General features: G+C 38.6%; 1 protein-coding gene across 4 annotated transcripts in view; it reads left to right on the top strand.

The window, feature by feature from the left end:
- Window positions 1-14,567, top strand: part of osbpl9 (oxysterol binding protein-like 9) — a 29,972-nt gene that overhangs the window by 5,673 nt on the left and 9,732 nt on the right. The window contains exons 1-7 of one of the 4 annotated variants that reach the window (XM_086161758.1): window positions 126-250; window positions 6,362-6,438; window positions 11,782-11,877; window positions 12,430-12,477; window positions 12,979-13,008; window positions 13,095-13,145; window positions 13,698-13,736. In XM_086161758.1, coding sequence (XP_086017884.1) covers window positions 193-250; window positions 6,362-6,438; window positions 11,782-11,877; window positions 12,430-12,477; window positions 12,979-13,008; window positions 13,095-13,145; window positions 13,698-13,736 — 399 coding nt within the window. In that variant the 5' untranslated portion in view covers window positions 126-192. Of the gene's footprint in view, window positions 1-125; window positions 251-6,361; window positions 6,439-9,002; window positions 9,359-11,781; window positions 11,878-12,429; window positions 12,478-12,978; window positions 13,009-13,094; window positions 13,146-13,697; window positions 13,737-14,567 lie in introns of those variants that run through there. The other 3 variants (XM_086161756.1, XM_086161759.1, XM_086161757.1) reach the window with 3 other exon arrangements.

Below are 14,567 nucleotides of genomic sequence, written 5' to 3'. Positions count from 1 at the left end.
CACCATTTTACTTCCATCTCTGTCCCTCCATCTATCTGTGTGTGTGTGTGTGTGTCCCCTACCCCACCCTCACCCCACCACCACCACTGGCAGCAAAAACCCCTCACACCTCACCACCAGCACCCCTTTTCATCTCCACCTTGACGATCACTCAGCACAGTCCATGGGCTCCCCGCCCCTCTCACCTCCTCCATGCCCTCTCCCATGTCTGTGTTCCGAAGCTGTATGCTGTGGTTCTACAAACGGAAGGGTAAGGAGAAAACTGTGCAAATGTCTCGGTCCACATGCATGCCGGTCCCAGGTGAGAGGACAGAGAGGAGGCGTTGTTTGCTTGTCTTTTGGGATGTACAGTCTCAGTGAAGCAGCATGTACTTATAATGTTTTGATATTGAAGTTCAAGGGCAGTTGAAAGCAGTGTAAAGTAGACTTTTTATTGGCTGTCGACTGTGAGGAATTTTTCGAGAAAGCAGTGTCTGCAGGCCAACAAATGTTTGCATTGACTGCTTACATGTGCTTGAAAACCGTGTTGTTACTGGTGCTTATTGCAGATATTCCTAGTTTAAGCAATATGGTATCCTCAGGGCTGTATATTGATGTGTACATTTTTCTGTGCAATCAGCAAATACGACCCCACATTATGAGGTTTGATCATACTCAAGAGCCGTCTTTCACACAGTAAACCTCAGCGACCTCAGCCCAAAATATATGCAGCAGGGGAGACATAAAGGCATGCTTTATATGCTCGCTTGAGGATAGTGTTCATGATTGAGGAAAAAATTTTTTATGAAGAGAAATACTTTTGATGGGGAAAAACACATATGCATATTCTTACCAATGATGGATTGGGCCATTAATAATGTAGTCCAAATCAGTAACTCTTTATGTGCGCATAGTTTAGATTTAAAGGCTATGCTGATGGGGGATACAATGAGAAATGTTATTTTGTAGTAAACGTTTGACCAAGCAATACTCCAATGTAGTACTTTGAGCATTTTTTTCTCAATAGTGTACTTCTTTACAGTTACGTTTTAAGTCTTTTTTTCTGCAAAGTCACCAGTATTGGAATAAATTGTATTTTCGTGTTCCTTTATTCCAAATCTTGGTATCAGAGCACTCAACAATTTAATCAATAAATATATGAACAAAATTGAGTAATGATGGAGTTGTTAATATCTACAATACACATTAGCTGTTCGCTAATATACTAACAGATGTACAGGAAGTTGGTGAGGGGAGATTTCTAGGTTACTGTAAAATGATCCTGGTCAGAGCATGTCATGCAGTCAGGCTCCCGGGATTTAAAGCAATGCCTGAATGTATGTTCACTATATAGACAGTACACGCTCATATGACTATAAATGTGCAAGTGTGTCGGGATCATATGAAGGCTGTGCATCGCTGCAAAGATTAATGGGGGTAAACAGAGAAACAAGTGGCACCATTTGCTGGAATGTAAATTGCCAATGACCAATCAATCCAGTGATGGTCAGCCCTCCACTCGAGGGTTTTTTCATCATAGAATGTAAGAAACAGTTATTTTTCCCTGTTGATCTGTGCTACTACTTAGGGGACTGTCCAGTTCACAGGCCCATCAGCTGTGTGCTTGCCTAAAAGGCAGCTCTGCTTGTTTTGTCTTTTTATTTAGAGGAGCATTCATTATTAATCAGCCCCTGTCCTCTGGCTGTGCATCAGTGTTGCCTGAGAGCCTATTAGCCTTTCCTTTTCCTCTGTTCCCCTCTCTGCGCTACCTCTTTTTCTACAGTAGCTTTCCATCTTTTGTCTTCCCCTCCCTCTCTGCCGGGCCACCAAGCCTGCCTGAAGCATCACACGGGCTAAGAGACCGCAATCCCGCTCTCGTGTCTATTTTCCTCCGCTTCCTTCCCTTTTTAAATCTATCAACATCGTTCCCATTTTCAATCGTCTGTCTTTTCACACATTCTGACAGATCTATGTCTGACCATGTGTATTTATTTATGATTTCCCAAGCGCATCAGCCGTGATTTAATTAATCCACAGTAATATGGCTCTAGTACTGCATTATTCACCTCTGACAACAGTTCGGCCTTTGAACCATATTCCAGATTGTACGGGTGTTATGGAGTCTATAGAATCCGATCCTCCACAGCCCAACTGGAGCATGTACAGAAACATTTCATCAGCTTGTCTGAAGATAGCAGGAGGAAGTAGAGTGCAGGGATGAATAATTCAAAGGCATTTTAGAGCAAGGACAGGCAGCACTGGCAAGGGCTGATTGCTGTAAAAGACAAATGTTTGATGGACACCATGTCCACAGAATTAGCTAACCTCTGTTAAGCCCAACTAACTTTCACTAAATGACTAACTTATATATGTTCCTGTTGGATTATTGTATCTATAAGTGGGTACTATAAGCATCGTGTTTCTCTTTTGATAACTTGATCTGCATGTTGTCTACTGTGTAATTCAGTTCTTCTGCTTTATTTCTGTTCAAATAATTACTTAATTGTAACTGATTTACACTCCAGCTTGACATATTTGGTAGATAGCCAAAGGAACAAGACAGCATGGTCATACAGATGAATATTTTCAGACATGCCTATGCCTTAATTGTCCAACAAGACAGTGGTACTGCTATTCTAAAATGAAAGCAGACTTATCATAAATGAGCGTAAAGATGACACAGGACCAGTACCAGTGGACCACACTGGCCGTCAGGAAATGATGAGCATCATAATGATTTCCTACAGTGCAGCAAACTTGTAACATCAGCGGGTAGTGTTAAATAAGCAACTGAACAGTTAGTTTCCAAAGTGATACATCTACAAATAAAAATATTGGAAGAACAGAGGTGTTTAAATCACCTACATAGTAAGAAGTGAGTCCTATTGTTTACATGACAAGAAGCTTGCTGGTTGTTAAATCTGTGATTGTGCAGCCTAGCTCAGGGGTTGGCAACCCGCAGCTCTTTGATTCCTCTGATGCAGCTCCCTGTGGCTTTTGGAAATAATTGATTTAATTAAAATGTATTTTTCAATGTAATTTTAATTTGAAGATTATGGCAATCTTGTAACATTAAAAAAAAAAATTGTGTTAAAGTATTTTTGTCTCTCTTAAGAAGCGTCACAGCCACTAATGTATGACACCCTGTGGCGATACCTGCCAGGTCGCAATTTCCTGAACTTTTTTTAGCCCCAGGTAGGCGAACTATGGAGAATTCTAAGAAAAATTTCTGAAAAAAGACAGAACAATCAATGTCACGTAGGCAGATTCATCTGCTTTCACTGCTGATTATACTGGTTTACCAGTGTGTCTAATATATAGCGAGAAGCTAGCAAACAACAAAAAGTCAAATGTCGAAAGACATTTCCAGAATAAACACGCAGCCTCAGAAGTATCTGGATGGAGATGAGAGAAGAAAAAAAAAACTGTTTCGGAACTGATGTGGAAGGTTGATCTGAGCAAAAATTACTTCAAGAAGTGGATGAGGTCAGCAAATTTAACTACATATGCTAGTTTTATTGCCGCTCAGGAAATACTCATTGAGTATTTTGCTTAAATAACCTTCAATCCAGCATCAAAATGTTTTGTGGGATGCAGAAATTTGATTTTGTTTTCTCTGCAGTTGTTCATTGATTTATATAAAAAAAATAACACATTTTGTTTATACATAGCATAAAGGCAAAAAAAATGTTTTATGGTGTGTTAATTCATTTTAAATTTCAAAAGCGTTGTGCAGCTCCCAGTGTTTTCTTTACTGTGAGGAAACCGGTCCAAATTGTCTTTGAGCAGTAAAGTTTGCCGACTCCTGGCCTCGCCGAACTGCTCTTACGAGCATGCAAAATTAAATCCGTGTATATTTTGGACAAATATTGGTCATATGACTCAATTAGTATAGTTCCGGTATTTGTTTTTGTTATATGGCCTAACAGAACCTCTACCTTTTTAAAAGGCTTAACAGCATTAGTTATAGTTATCTCTTCCTCTGGAGAGTCTGAGTGGCTAAGAGTAATGTGGGAGGGCAGTGACGTGCTGTCTGAGTGGACCGGCCCGAGTCCTGGCTGCTTTTTAATTATTTTTTTTCTAAAGCCTTTCTGCTCAGCCTTTGCTTGCACTGCCATTGGTCAGATACAGTATACCTCTTTGTTTTCCCCCGTGTCATGTTGTCATGAGCTAATTTCATTGATCCTACATTTCCACAGGTTTTTCAGGTTTGAAGCACCAATAGAGACATTTTAACTCTTAACCTTAAATCTTTATGATGGTCTTCTTCATACATGCCACATCTTGTACAGATATTCAGGTTGTGTTTGAGTCGAGTTCAGTCCTCTCTGTGAATACATATCAAAATCGAGTATCTTGCCTACATCAGACAGTATGTTTTCTACATCTTGTCATCTCTGTTGGGTCAGAATGTTTCTGGCAGTGTGTTTGGTCTGATGTCTTTGCTCTGAGCGTTCAGCCTTACTTTACTGGCCTTATTTTGCCAAAACATGGTTTGAATTTGTGCTGGCTCACTATGTTGACAGAACTCTTGATTCAGGATGTTTACAGATAGTTAGTATTCAATTTCTCTTTGCATTGTACTTATAATTAAATAATTCACAATGATATCATTGTGATGATTTTTTTATATCTACAAAGTGAGGGTTTGGTCTAATTCGTAACATTTAGAGGATTGTCCTTCCAGTTAATAATGACTGAATAGACAATTCAACAGTCCAATGAAAGATTGTCTGGTAAATGACAGGCTACATTAAAATGTTGCTGAATAACTAGTCAAAGTTTTTCCCCATATGCTCCAGCAAGTGTGAGTCACTTATTCTCTGGTAGAATGTAAAAATGCATAGAAATTCCATGGACATTCCAGGACATAGTCCTTAAGAAAATTGCTAATAATACCACTTTAAAATCGCCATCACAAAATTATAGTGGGTAGAACAAGTATTTGATACACTGCTGATTTTTTTAGCTTTTCACACTTGCAAGGCATGTAGAGGTCCGTCATTTTTATCATAGGTACTCTTCAACTGTGAGTGACAGAATGTAAAACAAAAAAAACACATTATATGATTTTTAAGTAATTGATTTGCTTTTTATTGCATACGTATTTGATACATCAGAAAAACAGAACTAAATATTTGGTACAGAAACCTCTGTTGGCAATTACAGAGATCAGATGTTTCCTGTAGCTCTTGACCAGGTTTGCACACATACTGTAGCAGGGGTTTTGGCCCACTCCTCCATACATATCTGCTCCAGATCCTTCAGGTTTTGGGGCAGTCGCTGGGCAATATGGACTTTCAGCTCCCTCCAAAGATTTTCCATTGGTTTCAGGTCTGGAGACTGGCTAGGCCGCTCTCTTCAGATCATTGACCAGGTTCAGCCATGTAGTTTTGGGCTGATCCCTCACCTTTCTCATGATCATTGACGCCTCGCAAGGTGAGATCTTGCATGGAGCCCCAGCCTGGCAGAGATTGACCATCATCTTAAACACCTTCCATTTCCTCATAATTACACCAACAGTTGTTGCCTTCTCACTAAGCTGCTTGCCTGTTGTCCTGTAGCCCATCCCAGCCTTGTGTAGGTCTACAATTTTATTCCTGATGTTCTTACATGGCTCTCTGGTGTTGGCAATTATGGAGAGGTTGGAGTTTGTTTGAGTGTGTGGGCAGGTATCTTTTATACAGATTAGGAGTTCAAACTGGGGCAGTTAAAACAGGTAATGATTGGAGAACAGGAGGGCTTCTTAAAGAAGAACTAATAGGTCTGTGAGAGCTGCAATTCTTACTGGTTGGTAGGTGATCAAATACTTATTTCATTCAGTAAATTGCAAATTAATTACTTAAAAGTCATACAATGTGTTTTTATGGATTTTTGTTGATTCCGTCACTCACAGTTTAAGAGTACCTATGATAAAAATTACAGACCTCTACATGCTTTGCAAGTGGGAAAAGCTGAAAAATCAGCAGCGTATCAAATACTTGTTCTTCCCACAGCATTTATTAAATTTTTTTAATCGACTTCCCTTTTTTAATGCTTGGTGCTGTCTTCAGCTATAAAGTCTTATGTTTAATTTGATGTCTACAAATGGTTGTTTATGGCTACAGTCATGTTTTCCTGATTGTTTATCATAAATCTTTTAATAGTATGTTTCCATAATACACACAATAGTCCTACACAGTGCATTCGAGGTAAAAGCAGAATTGCATCAAAAATGAATGATAAGCTCATTCAAAGAATTAGCTAAAAAACAAAAAAAGTCCATCTTTCACAAACTACCATGTTACTTCAGTGTCATTAGAGTGCAACAGGAGGGTAATGTCTTCCAAATTGTCTGTATCGAAATTGTGGCTCATTGGTTTCTACATGCATCTGCCCTCAGCCAGAGATGCAGATGAGCGGGAAAAGTGGATCCACGCCTTAGAAGGAACGATCCTCCGCCACACCCTTCAACTCCGGGTAAGTAACCGTACACTTGTTTGTATTGGCATTCAGTGTATATCTTTTTGTATATGTATCCTCTTTGGGTTCGAAAACCGTTAGAAAAACTGCAACTGACAGTATGCAGATAGTTTCCTCGGTGAACCAGCTATTCAACATTTAAACTGACAGCTTGTCTTATTCAAACACCTCTACATGTTTAAAAAAAAAGGTAAAATGCAACAGCAAGATCTACAAAATTCAAATTTGATTGACCATCACATTTCTGGATATGATCAAGGACAGTGTAAATATATCGAAAAAAAGAAACCACAGCTAAGATACATTTCCCCCAAACTTTTCAGCATTTATTTTTATCAGGCACTTGTAAAAGTTAAGGTTGATTCACATATAGATCTCCCTGAGCGAATTACCTGGAGCATCAAGCACCCAAAGTCAAACAGCCGCTCCATTATGTCTCTGTTATATTTCAGCACATTGATTTATTTGTTTATTTTTATTTTATTTACCAACTTCCTCAAAATCAGCTCCGGGTCATGCCTGATTAGGATGTAAGTGCATAGAAAAATCCTCCTCGTGATAACATTCCATATGTAGAAATGCAATCTGCAGAGAGCTGTTACAAACAAGAGAACTCACAGTGTCATCCTGAAGGAGAGGTGTGCATATGCTGCGTAAAGAGGTGCACAGTGATGACAGCGTGAATGATTATGTATCATATTGATCATGAAGTCAGTTTGGCTTATTTTAAAGACATGGTAAAGGGTAAATCTTTGTCAATGAAGGCTTTGTTTAGCGAAAGATTTTGACCTTTTTTACAATTGTCAAAATGCCATTGAGTTAGGTGTCGGCCATTTCATTTTAGCTGCTTCATTTTAGCAAGAAGAACCCAGCCAGTTGTAATGGGCGGGTTCAGTCTGTGAATGTGTCCTCCTGTGCAATCATGTAGTTTTTTTTGTTTGTTTTTTTTACTCTACAAACAGTGAAACAGCAATTTGGAACTCATTTCTCTTCATTATTTGTTTCTTTTCCAAGCATGATTTTTAGCCTAAATCTTTCATTTCTAAGCCATCTTTTTTCCTGAGAAAATATTCCTGTCCTCTGAAAACAGAAGTACTAAAAGCAATAAAAATGTATACCTTATTTTTACATTCACAAGATTTTATATGATAGGTTTAATATATTCCTTTTTGGTTAAGAAAAAAAGTAGATGTGGATTTTGCTTTCCATTGAAACTGTTTTAGCAACAAAGTAGTTTTTCATTTGAATAGGTGATTATATCACAACATTCTGGAGGTTATCAGTTCTTGTTACTTGCCAGAACATTTTGCCAAATATAATTTTTTCTATTTCTGAGATATAGGTATACATTTGTATACTTATATAAGCAAAATCTGCATACAATATATTTAGTCTCCCAAAACACCAGGATTTCAGTTGGGAATTGCAAACTGTTTAGCAAACTTAATCAAGAAAGAATGTGTTAAACAATACAGTAATATGACAGGAACAGTTGCATAATTGTTGTGCTGAAACAATATCACTATCTCAATTATATTTATCTACCTTTTTTAGTTAATTGTGTTAGTGTTTTTGAAAAAGAAAAAAAAAAGAAAAAAAAAACACATTCAATAATAAAGCCTGTACTACATGCTGGATTTACCTTGCCTGATATCAGAGACCATCTGTAAGGCTCTTTATCCATGAAAAAAATGTTGAAACACAACAAAACTCAAACCAGTTTCCTACATATTTCTATTTATGACTTCATTCGGAATCGCTGTCAGTTAATATGAAATGGAGATTTAAAAGCAGACCAGCTAGTTTACTGTAACACAGTGGTTATGAGTGGACCTAACTATCAAGTAGCTCTTGTCGCCCTGTTGTTTTTTAGACAAGTTTTTCTTACTTTCAAAAAACATTTAAATGCGAGTCTGTGACTGGACATGAATATGACATTGAGCTCATCATAACGTAGATGTTTTTATAAAAATATGGATCCAGTTTGACCTTGTATCATTGGCATGTTCTTCAGTTTAATTGTTGAAAGACTTTTAAACAGTTTCTTCTTTTGCCGAGTGGGCTCGACCTTGCAGTTTTAAAGTCTGTTTGAGGTATTCTGCCAGTCATCTCCTTTTATCCTCAGCTTTTGTGATCATTTTTTTCCCTCCGAAACTCAGTACTTATCATCGTACCCTCCCAGCCTTTTTATGTGCAATATTTTCCACCCGCTGTCTCCCTTTCCTCTCCTAAAAAACATTTTATTAGCTCCTCTTACATTTTCTAACTGCCCCTCCCTCTGTGGTACACTGATGTGCTACATGTGACTACTTTCATGGTGTGCGCGCGCACACACACACACACACACACACACTTGTGCAGTGGAGCTCTGCTGCTGTCCTAGCATCACGTGTCACACCGAGAGCCAATCTGAGTCAGGCTTGCTCGATCAACCAAGCATCTGGCTGCACTGCAGTAACCAATGGTAGTGTCCGTTAATGCTCGCCCCTGTCAGCATTCACTGCTGCTTTGTGTGTTTGCTCTTCTGCCTGCGTGAGAGGAAGTGTGCCTTTCCTGCCAGGGGAGGGTCCTGGATTAACTCAGCTCCATCTCCCTCATACCAAACACTGCTGATATCTGCTACCGGAGGATAAACCATAGCCAGACTGCCTGTCCAGCTCTCTCACAGGCTGAAGACCACTCTGTTTTATCTTAGCATACTGCATCTGAGAGCAAGAAGAGGTTGTAGGCTGGAACTGGTGGAGGATAGGGTGAAACCAGAGAGAGCGCTAACTTCTCCACCTCTTGTAGTGTGGTGCAGTAGGGTGTGAAAAGGAGGAAAAAACAAGAGCGAGACCTTTTGGCAATTTTGCTTGATGGCAGGATGGATGAGAGAGACATAGTTTAACAAAGCATGTCCATTGGAGGGAAGCACCCAGTAAGTAAAAACACACACAAACACTGCTCTGTCACAAGAACTTTTAACGGCTGTAGTGCACTACCCTTGCAGCAGCATTTTTAAATGGGTCACCCTGCCTGGAAAGACAAACAGAGGATTGGGGGTGGGGTGATTGCAGTGTTGTCTGTAAAGCCTGGAGTGGTTATGTAGGTTTAACTCTGTTTATTTGTGAAAGCTGCTCTGAAATCGTGTCTCCACTTCACACTCATGCATACACAGGGGTATGATCTGTGGAGAGAGTGACTAAGGGGGGAGGCCAATATTTCAGGAAGAACTGAAGCACGTGGGAGTACAGGAGCTGTTTATAAACCAACCACCTGCATTTGACTTTCTGCTCACAAACTTCTCTGCCTTGCTTCCTCGCCGTTGTGTTTGTTGTAAAATTAAGATATTCAATTTCAATATTATAGATATCAATATTTCATTGATATTTACATCTACGGAGTAATTAGCAACATTTTTGCAATATGAGTACTTGCCAAATTAATTACTAAAATTTTTATAGGCAGATAAAATTCTCAAATGAAACAGATTCCATGATTTGGATTCTTTTAAATGGTGGTTTTAGTCCTCTCACCATATTTTCATAGGTGTTGGAAGATATTTTATTGGGATCCTGTTGTGTTCTGTTATTGGCTTGTTGATATTAAACCGTCATAATGCAGTGCATCTGCAGAGGGATTGAAGCTCTCCCAATTAAGTTTAGTTTCAAGGGAATTTTCATAAGGGGAAGTTGCTGCTGTTACTCTACTTTACAGTCTCCAAAACAGGGCTCAGACATGTCCACCCATTTCCCTGAACATTATTGATTTTTGTTGTTAGTCAGGTTATTGTGGCCAAATGTTTTCTGTGGCTTTAAGAGTGAAGCCACCTTTGCTCCTTTTAAGGAAGTTTGGCCAATTGGTGGCAGGCCTCATCACAACTGAGACTTTGTTCTCTATAAAAGTAGAATATTTAAACAGTTAATCTTGAAGTCGCCTAATCCTGCCATCTGTGTTGGGCTGTTGATGGCTTTTCTTCACGTTCCAATGAGATCATCTTTACAAGGAAGAAAACCACCGTCAGACTCAGAACAAAGTGCTGTTATGACACACTGCAAATACAAAGCAACAGCCACCATGGTTTGATCAAAACTTGATTATCTAATAGCTCTATTTGAGTTCAAGACTGGATATTATTTTTCTTGCCTTGTTTATTGAAATTTCAAATTTTTCTATTTTAAGTACTGGATGTTTCGTTCTGTGTTTTTCCCTGCTTGAGTAGCTACTATGTAATGTTAGATTGTCCACTGTTTGCCATGCCACTGATTAGTCTCAGCTAACATAGAGGGCTGAGGGGTGGGGATATTGTCTTGTCATTGCAATCAGTGTGAATTTTACGTACCCTAATTTATTTCAATTTATTTTTTTAGTATTATTTTATACATGTATATGAAACCTTTTTGTGCTGTAATTAGGTCTTTTACCTGTCGCGATTTGTGTGTTTTGGTGTCACAAATGTGACACAAAGTTGTTCTGAGCATGTGGCTGAGTTACAGAGGAGAAGAAGCTTCTTTTATCCAGTTTTTAAGAGTTACAACAGCAGCAGAGTGGCGTGTTTATTAAGTTTGATAGACTTGATAAAATATATGCACTCTGTTACATGCAAATAGGAAAACATTGCACTTAAAGAATTTAATTAAATTTTTCTGTTGACTAATTTAACAATGGCGATTATGAGTAAGAACATTATGACATTAATGGCATAAGTGTATTATTGCAAATACAACTGAGTCTTGACTTGGTTGTTTTGTCCTTCCATTTTCTCATGTATTTTCAAGTCTAGTAATCATCTTTTTTTAGTATTATCAAATTAAATTGTCTTGAGCTGTACATGGCTTGTGTGTGCTAGCGTGTGTCTGGGAGGGCATGTCTGTGTGGACTCTGTTTTTAACCGATCTTTTATCGTAAATAAATTGACAATGATCAAAGCCCATCACTAGCTTACAGACACTGTCCTCTGTCAGTTGCTCAACCTTCTCAAGCTTTGGCATCCTTAATTCACTTTTGTTGAAACTTGTAATGCCCCAACCTGCAAACAGGCAGACAGACCTGTTGGCCTTTTATGTAGGGTTGCGTTTAGACAATAGTATTCATATGTAGTGCAGAATAGTGCTTTGCTGGAAGATTCTCCTGTAGTGTTGATGTTTCTGTCCACCATTTTGTGTCGGTGTTTACAAAACCTACCTCACCAGGAGGTGAAACAGAAAAGCTCTTTTTCTGTGATTGGATAATGTGATTGCATAGCTTGGACTGGTTGTGTGTTGATAATGGCTGTGTCTATGACAATACAAGCACGGTTTTGATCAGGCTTTAGTTTTGGCTGTAAACCTCTGGTGTATTTTTTTTTCTTTTTATCCGCAGGAGGCAGAGACAGGATTTGTTCCTAGTGTCCAAGACTTTGACAGAAAGCTCGCTGAAGCGGACGCCTATCTACAGATTCTTATTGACCAGTTAAAGGTAAGATGCCATGTTGAAACATCTGACACTGGCCTTATCATCAGCTCTTGTGTATATTTGCTACAAAGCTACGTATAACAGTCAAAAATGCAGATTTGGTTGCAGATATATGTGCAACATGCAGGTGTCAGGTGCTCCCCCCATCACCATACTCTCTTCAATTGGCCGTTTACAGTGATTCAACACAAAATAATGGACTCAAAGTTCAATTAGTATGAAAAGTATTTTGCTTTTAACTCGAATCCATGATTTATCATGTTCCCTAAATTTAGCTTCCCTTTCTATTCTCACTCTTACAAAGCAGAAGTTGTTTCAACAAGGTGAATCAAATATTTAAAGAACTGGTTATGAATATCCACAGTCTTAGAAACCACCCTGAAAGTGTCCATTTGTTCTGAGAAAAGGCCACTTCTCTCTCCAACATTAACTCGTGTGTGATCTGTGCAGATTGACCTTTTGATCATTTCAATAGTCATTGGAACGGAGATTCATTTTATCCAGCACTCCACATATCTGTCCTATTCTTTTTCTTGTTCTCCATCATTTTCCCAGCTGTTTGACGAGAAGATCAAAGAGTGCAAAGAGGATGATTCACGCAGAGTGAGTACCAGCAATGGCGCATTGTCCCTGTGTCTCGACTCTGGTCTGCTGTTATTAGAGCCGCAGCTAACAGCAGGGGAAGTGGGCTGAAACATAATGCCGGGGGGGTAGGGGAGGTATTTGCCATTGTATTTTATTACAACTTCTTTCAAAAATTGTTTTGTTATGGTGTTTCTCTTTATTTTTTTTTCCAAATTTGAATTGATTCAACAACAGACAAAAAGCAGTAGGCATAGATGAATTGGAAACTTACATCAAGAATCAGGGTTCTTGGGAATTTAGGTGGGTATAAAAATGACTTCTATTGATTAGATCTGGTTGGCCAGACGATGACGTACACACGGTGATGATGAAACCAAGTCAAATGTTTTTTTTTATATGCGAAATTTAGTTAGTCAATTCAATGATTATAGCCAAGATTGATATTGTATGCTTGTGCATATTTTGATTTGAAAGTGGTTGCAAAACATGTTTAAAGCCTGTCTTATTTTTGTGTTCTAGAAAATAGAAAGTCTGAAGGAGACTACGTGTGTAAGTCAAAACGCATTTTTCTTCACGCTTTGCAGCTTTTAAGTTGGCTCCAATTTGTCTCATCTTCTTTTGTCTGTCTTTTTCAGAGTATGGTAGAATCGATCAAGCACTGTATTGTACTGCTGCAAATTGCCAAGGTAAAGAACAGTGTTCACATGTATGATGCACTTTTCACTCATCTGGTCTGGAACGTCACAGTAACCACTGTTCTTGTGAGACCACATCGCTACGTACTTCCGAATACCCGGTGTGTGTGTTTTCGAGGTGATTCCCGGCTTCCAGTTGGTCTGGGTCAGTGGTTTCTCAGGGAAAATCCAGTATTAATTTCATCACATGTTGTACTCAGCTCTTTGAAAGGAAGTGAAGGATACATTTCTGCCTCATGGTTATGTTAAACAAGAGTTGAAGCTGAATTATAAAACCTATAACGCCAAAATAAAAATTAAAGTAATGACTTTTATCAGTCTGTTACATTAGGTTTCCAATGCCCCTATAGACTTGAAAGAACATTGTCTATGTGATGAAAGGAATACTGTTTGAGGCGATTGGGGTAATATTTTGAAGCTGCACATGATGAAGGGTCGGTCTCATTGCTTACAATATCACAGATGTTCAGGATGCTTTTTCGAATGACTCGTTCCTACCATTCCTACCCAAGTAGTCTAACGTTGTCTTCTTAAAATTTTAAGGACCAAAGTAACGAACAGCAACACGCAAACGGACTTATAGTAAGTTTGACATTCTCTGTACATGACAAAAATTTAAATCGAACAAACTGCTAACTTTCTTTTCTCGTCTAATTTACTGCACACTGTAGAAAAGTATGTGAATCAGAACTCTTGTTAGTGCATGCAGTCTAATTTGAAGATCCGCTCTGTCTCAAGCTTTTTCCTTCATGTCTGCCAACACTATCCTCTTGATTTTGTTAATTATTCACTGATTTCATCTTTACTTCTGTTTCAAAAATGGTTTGGAATATTTTTCTCAATTCATCAACACATCTTTATGTATTCAAATTATTCATTGATGTAGTCTATATGTTTGTGGACTTGACATGTGTTTGCATGTGTTCCCATATATGATGTTGCACTTCACTTCACCCACTAATTAGGGTCAACTGATTGGCCATTGATTTTATTCATTTTATTTTTGTGTGTGTACACACTGCCTGCTTATTGAATCACCAAGGGCTACTTGATAGGAGGCCACCCAGAGAGCACATCACTGTCTGTCAGGAGTCTACATGCACTTGCATGGTTGATCTTCATCACTTACAGTAGTATTTTTTTTTTCTTAGACACTCCCTACAATTTTTTTCTATCCTTTTTGAATAGACATAATCCAATCTTGCGATCCATATGAAAATCAGTAGGGAAGAGACTGATGGGACAGTTTGGAGTCAACAGTGTGCAGAATCAATGTATGAAAGAGGACTGCTGCAATGGTGGAGCAACTCATTCAAATCATACATTATGGCTGTGGAGAGATGGAATGCTATATGGCACATGCTAAGGATATATTCGGTCAGCATTGTTTGATTCTATGTAAACAAGCAACTC

This window comes from Fistularia commersonii, chromosome 16 (genome assembly GCF_037954325.1).
Source record: "Fistularia commersonii isolate RoL2024-O1a breed Wild chromosome 16, RoL_Fcom_v1.0, whole genome shotgun sequence".
NCBI classification, from domain to species: Eukaryota; Metazoa; Chordata; class Actinopteri; order Syngnathiformes; family Fistulariidae; genus Fistularia; species Fistularia commersonii.
The sequence above is the reverse complement of the archived record's forward strand: the minus strand, read 5'-3'. Positions and strand labels throughout refer to the sequence as shown.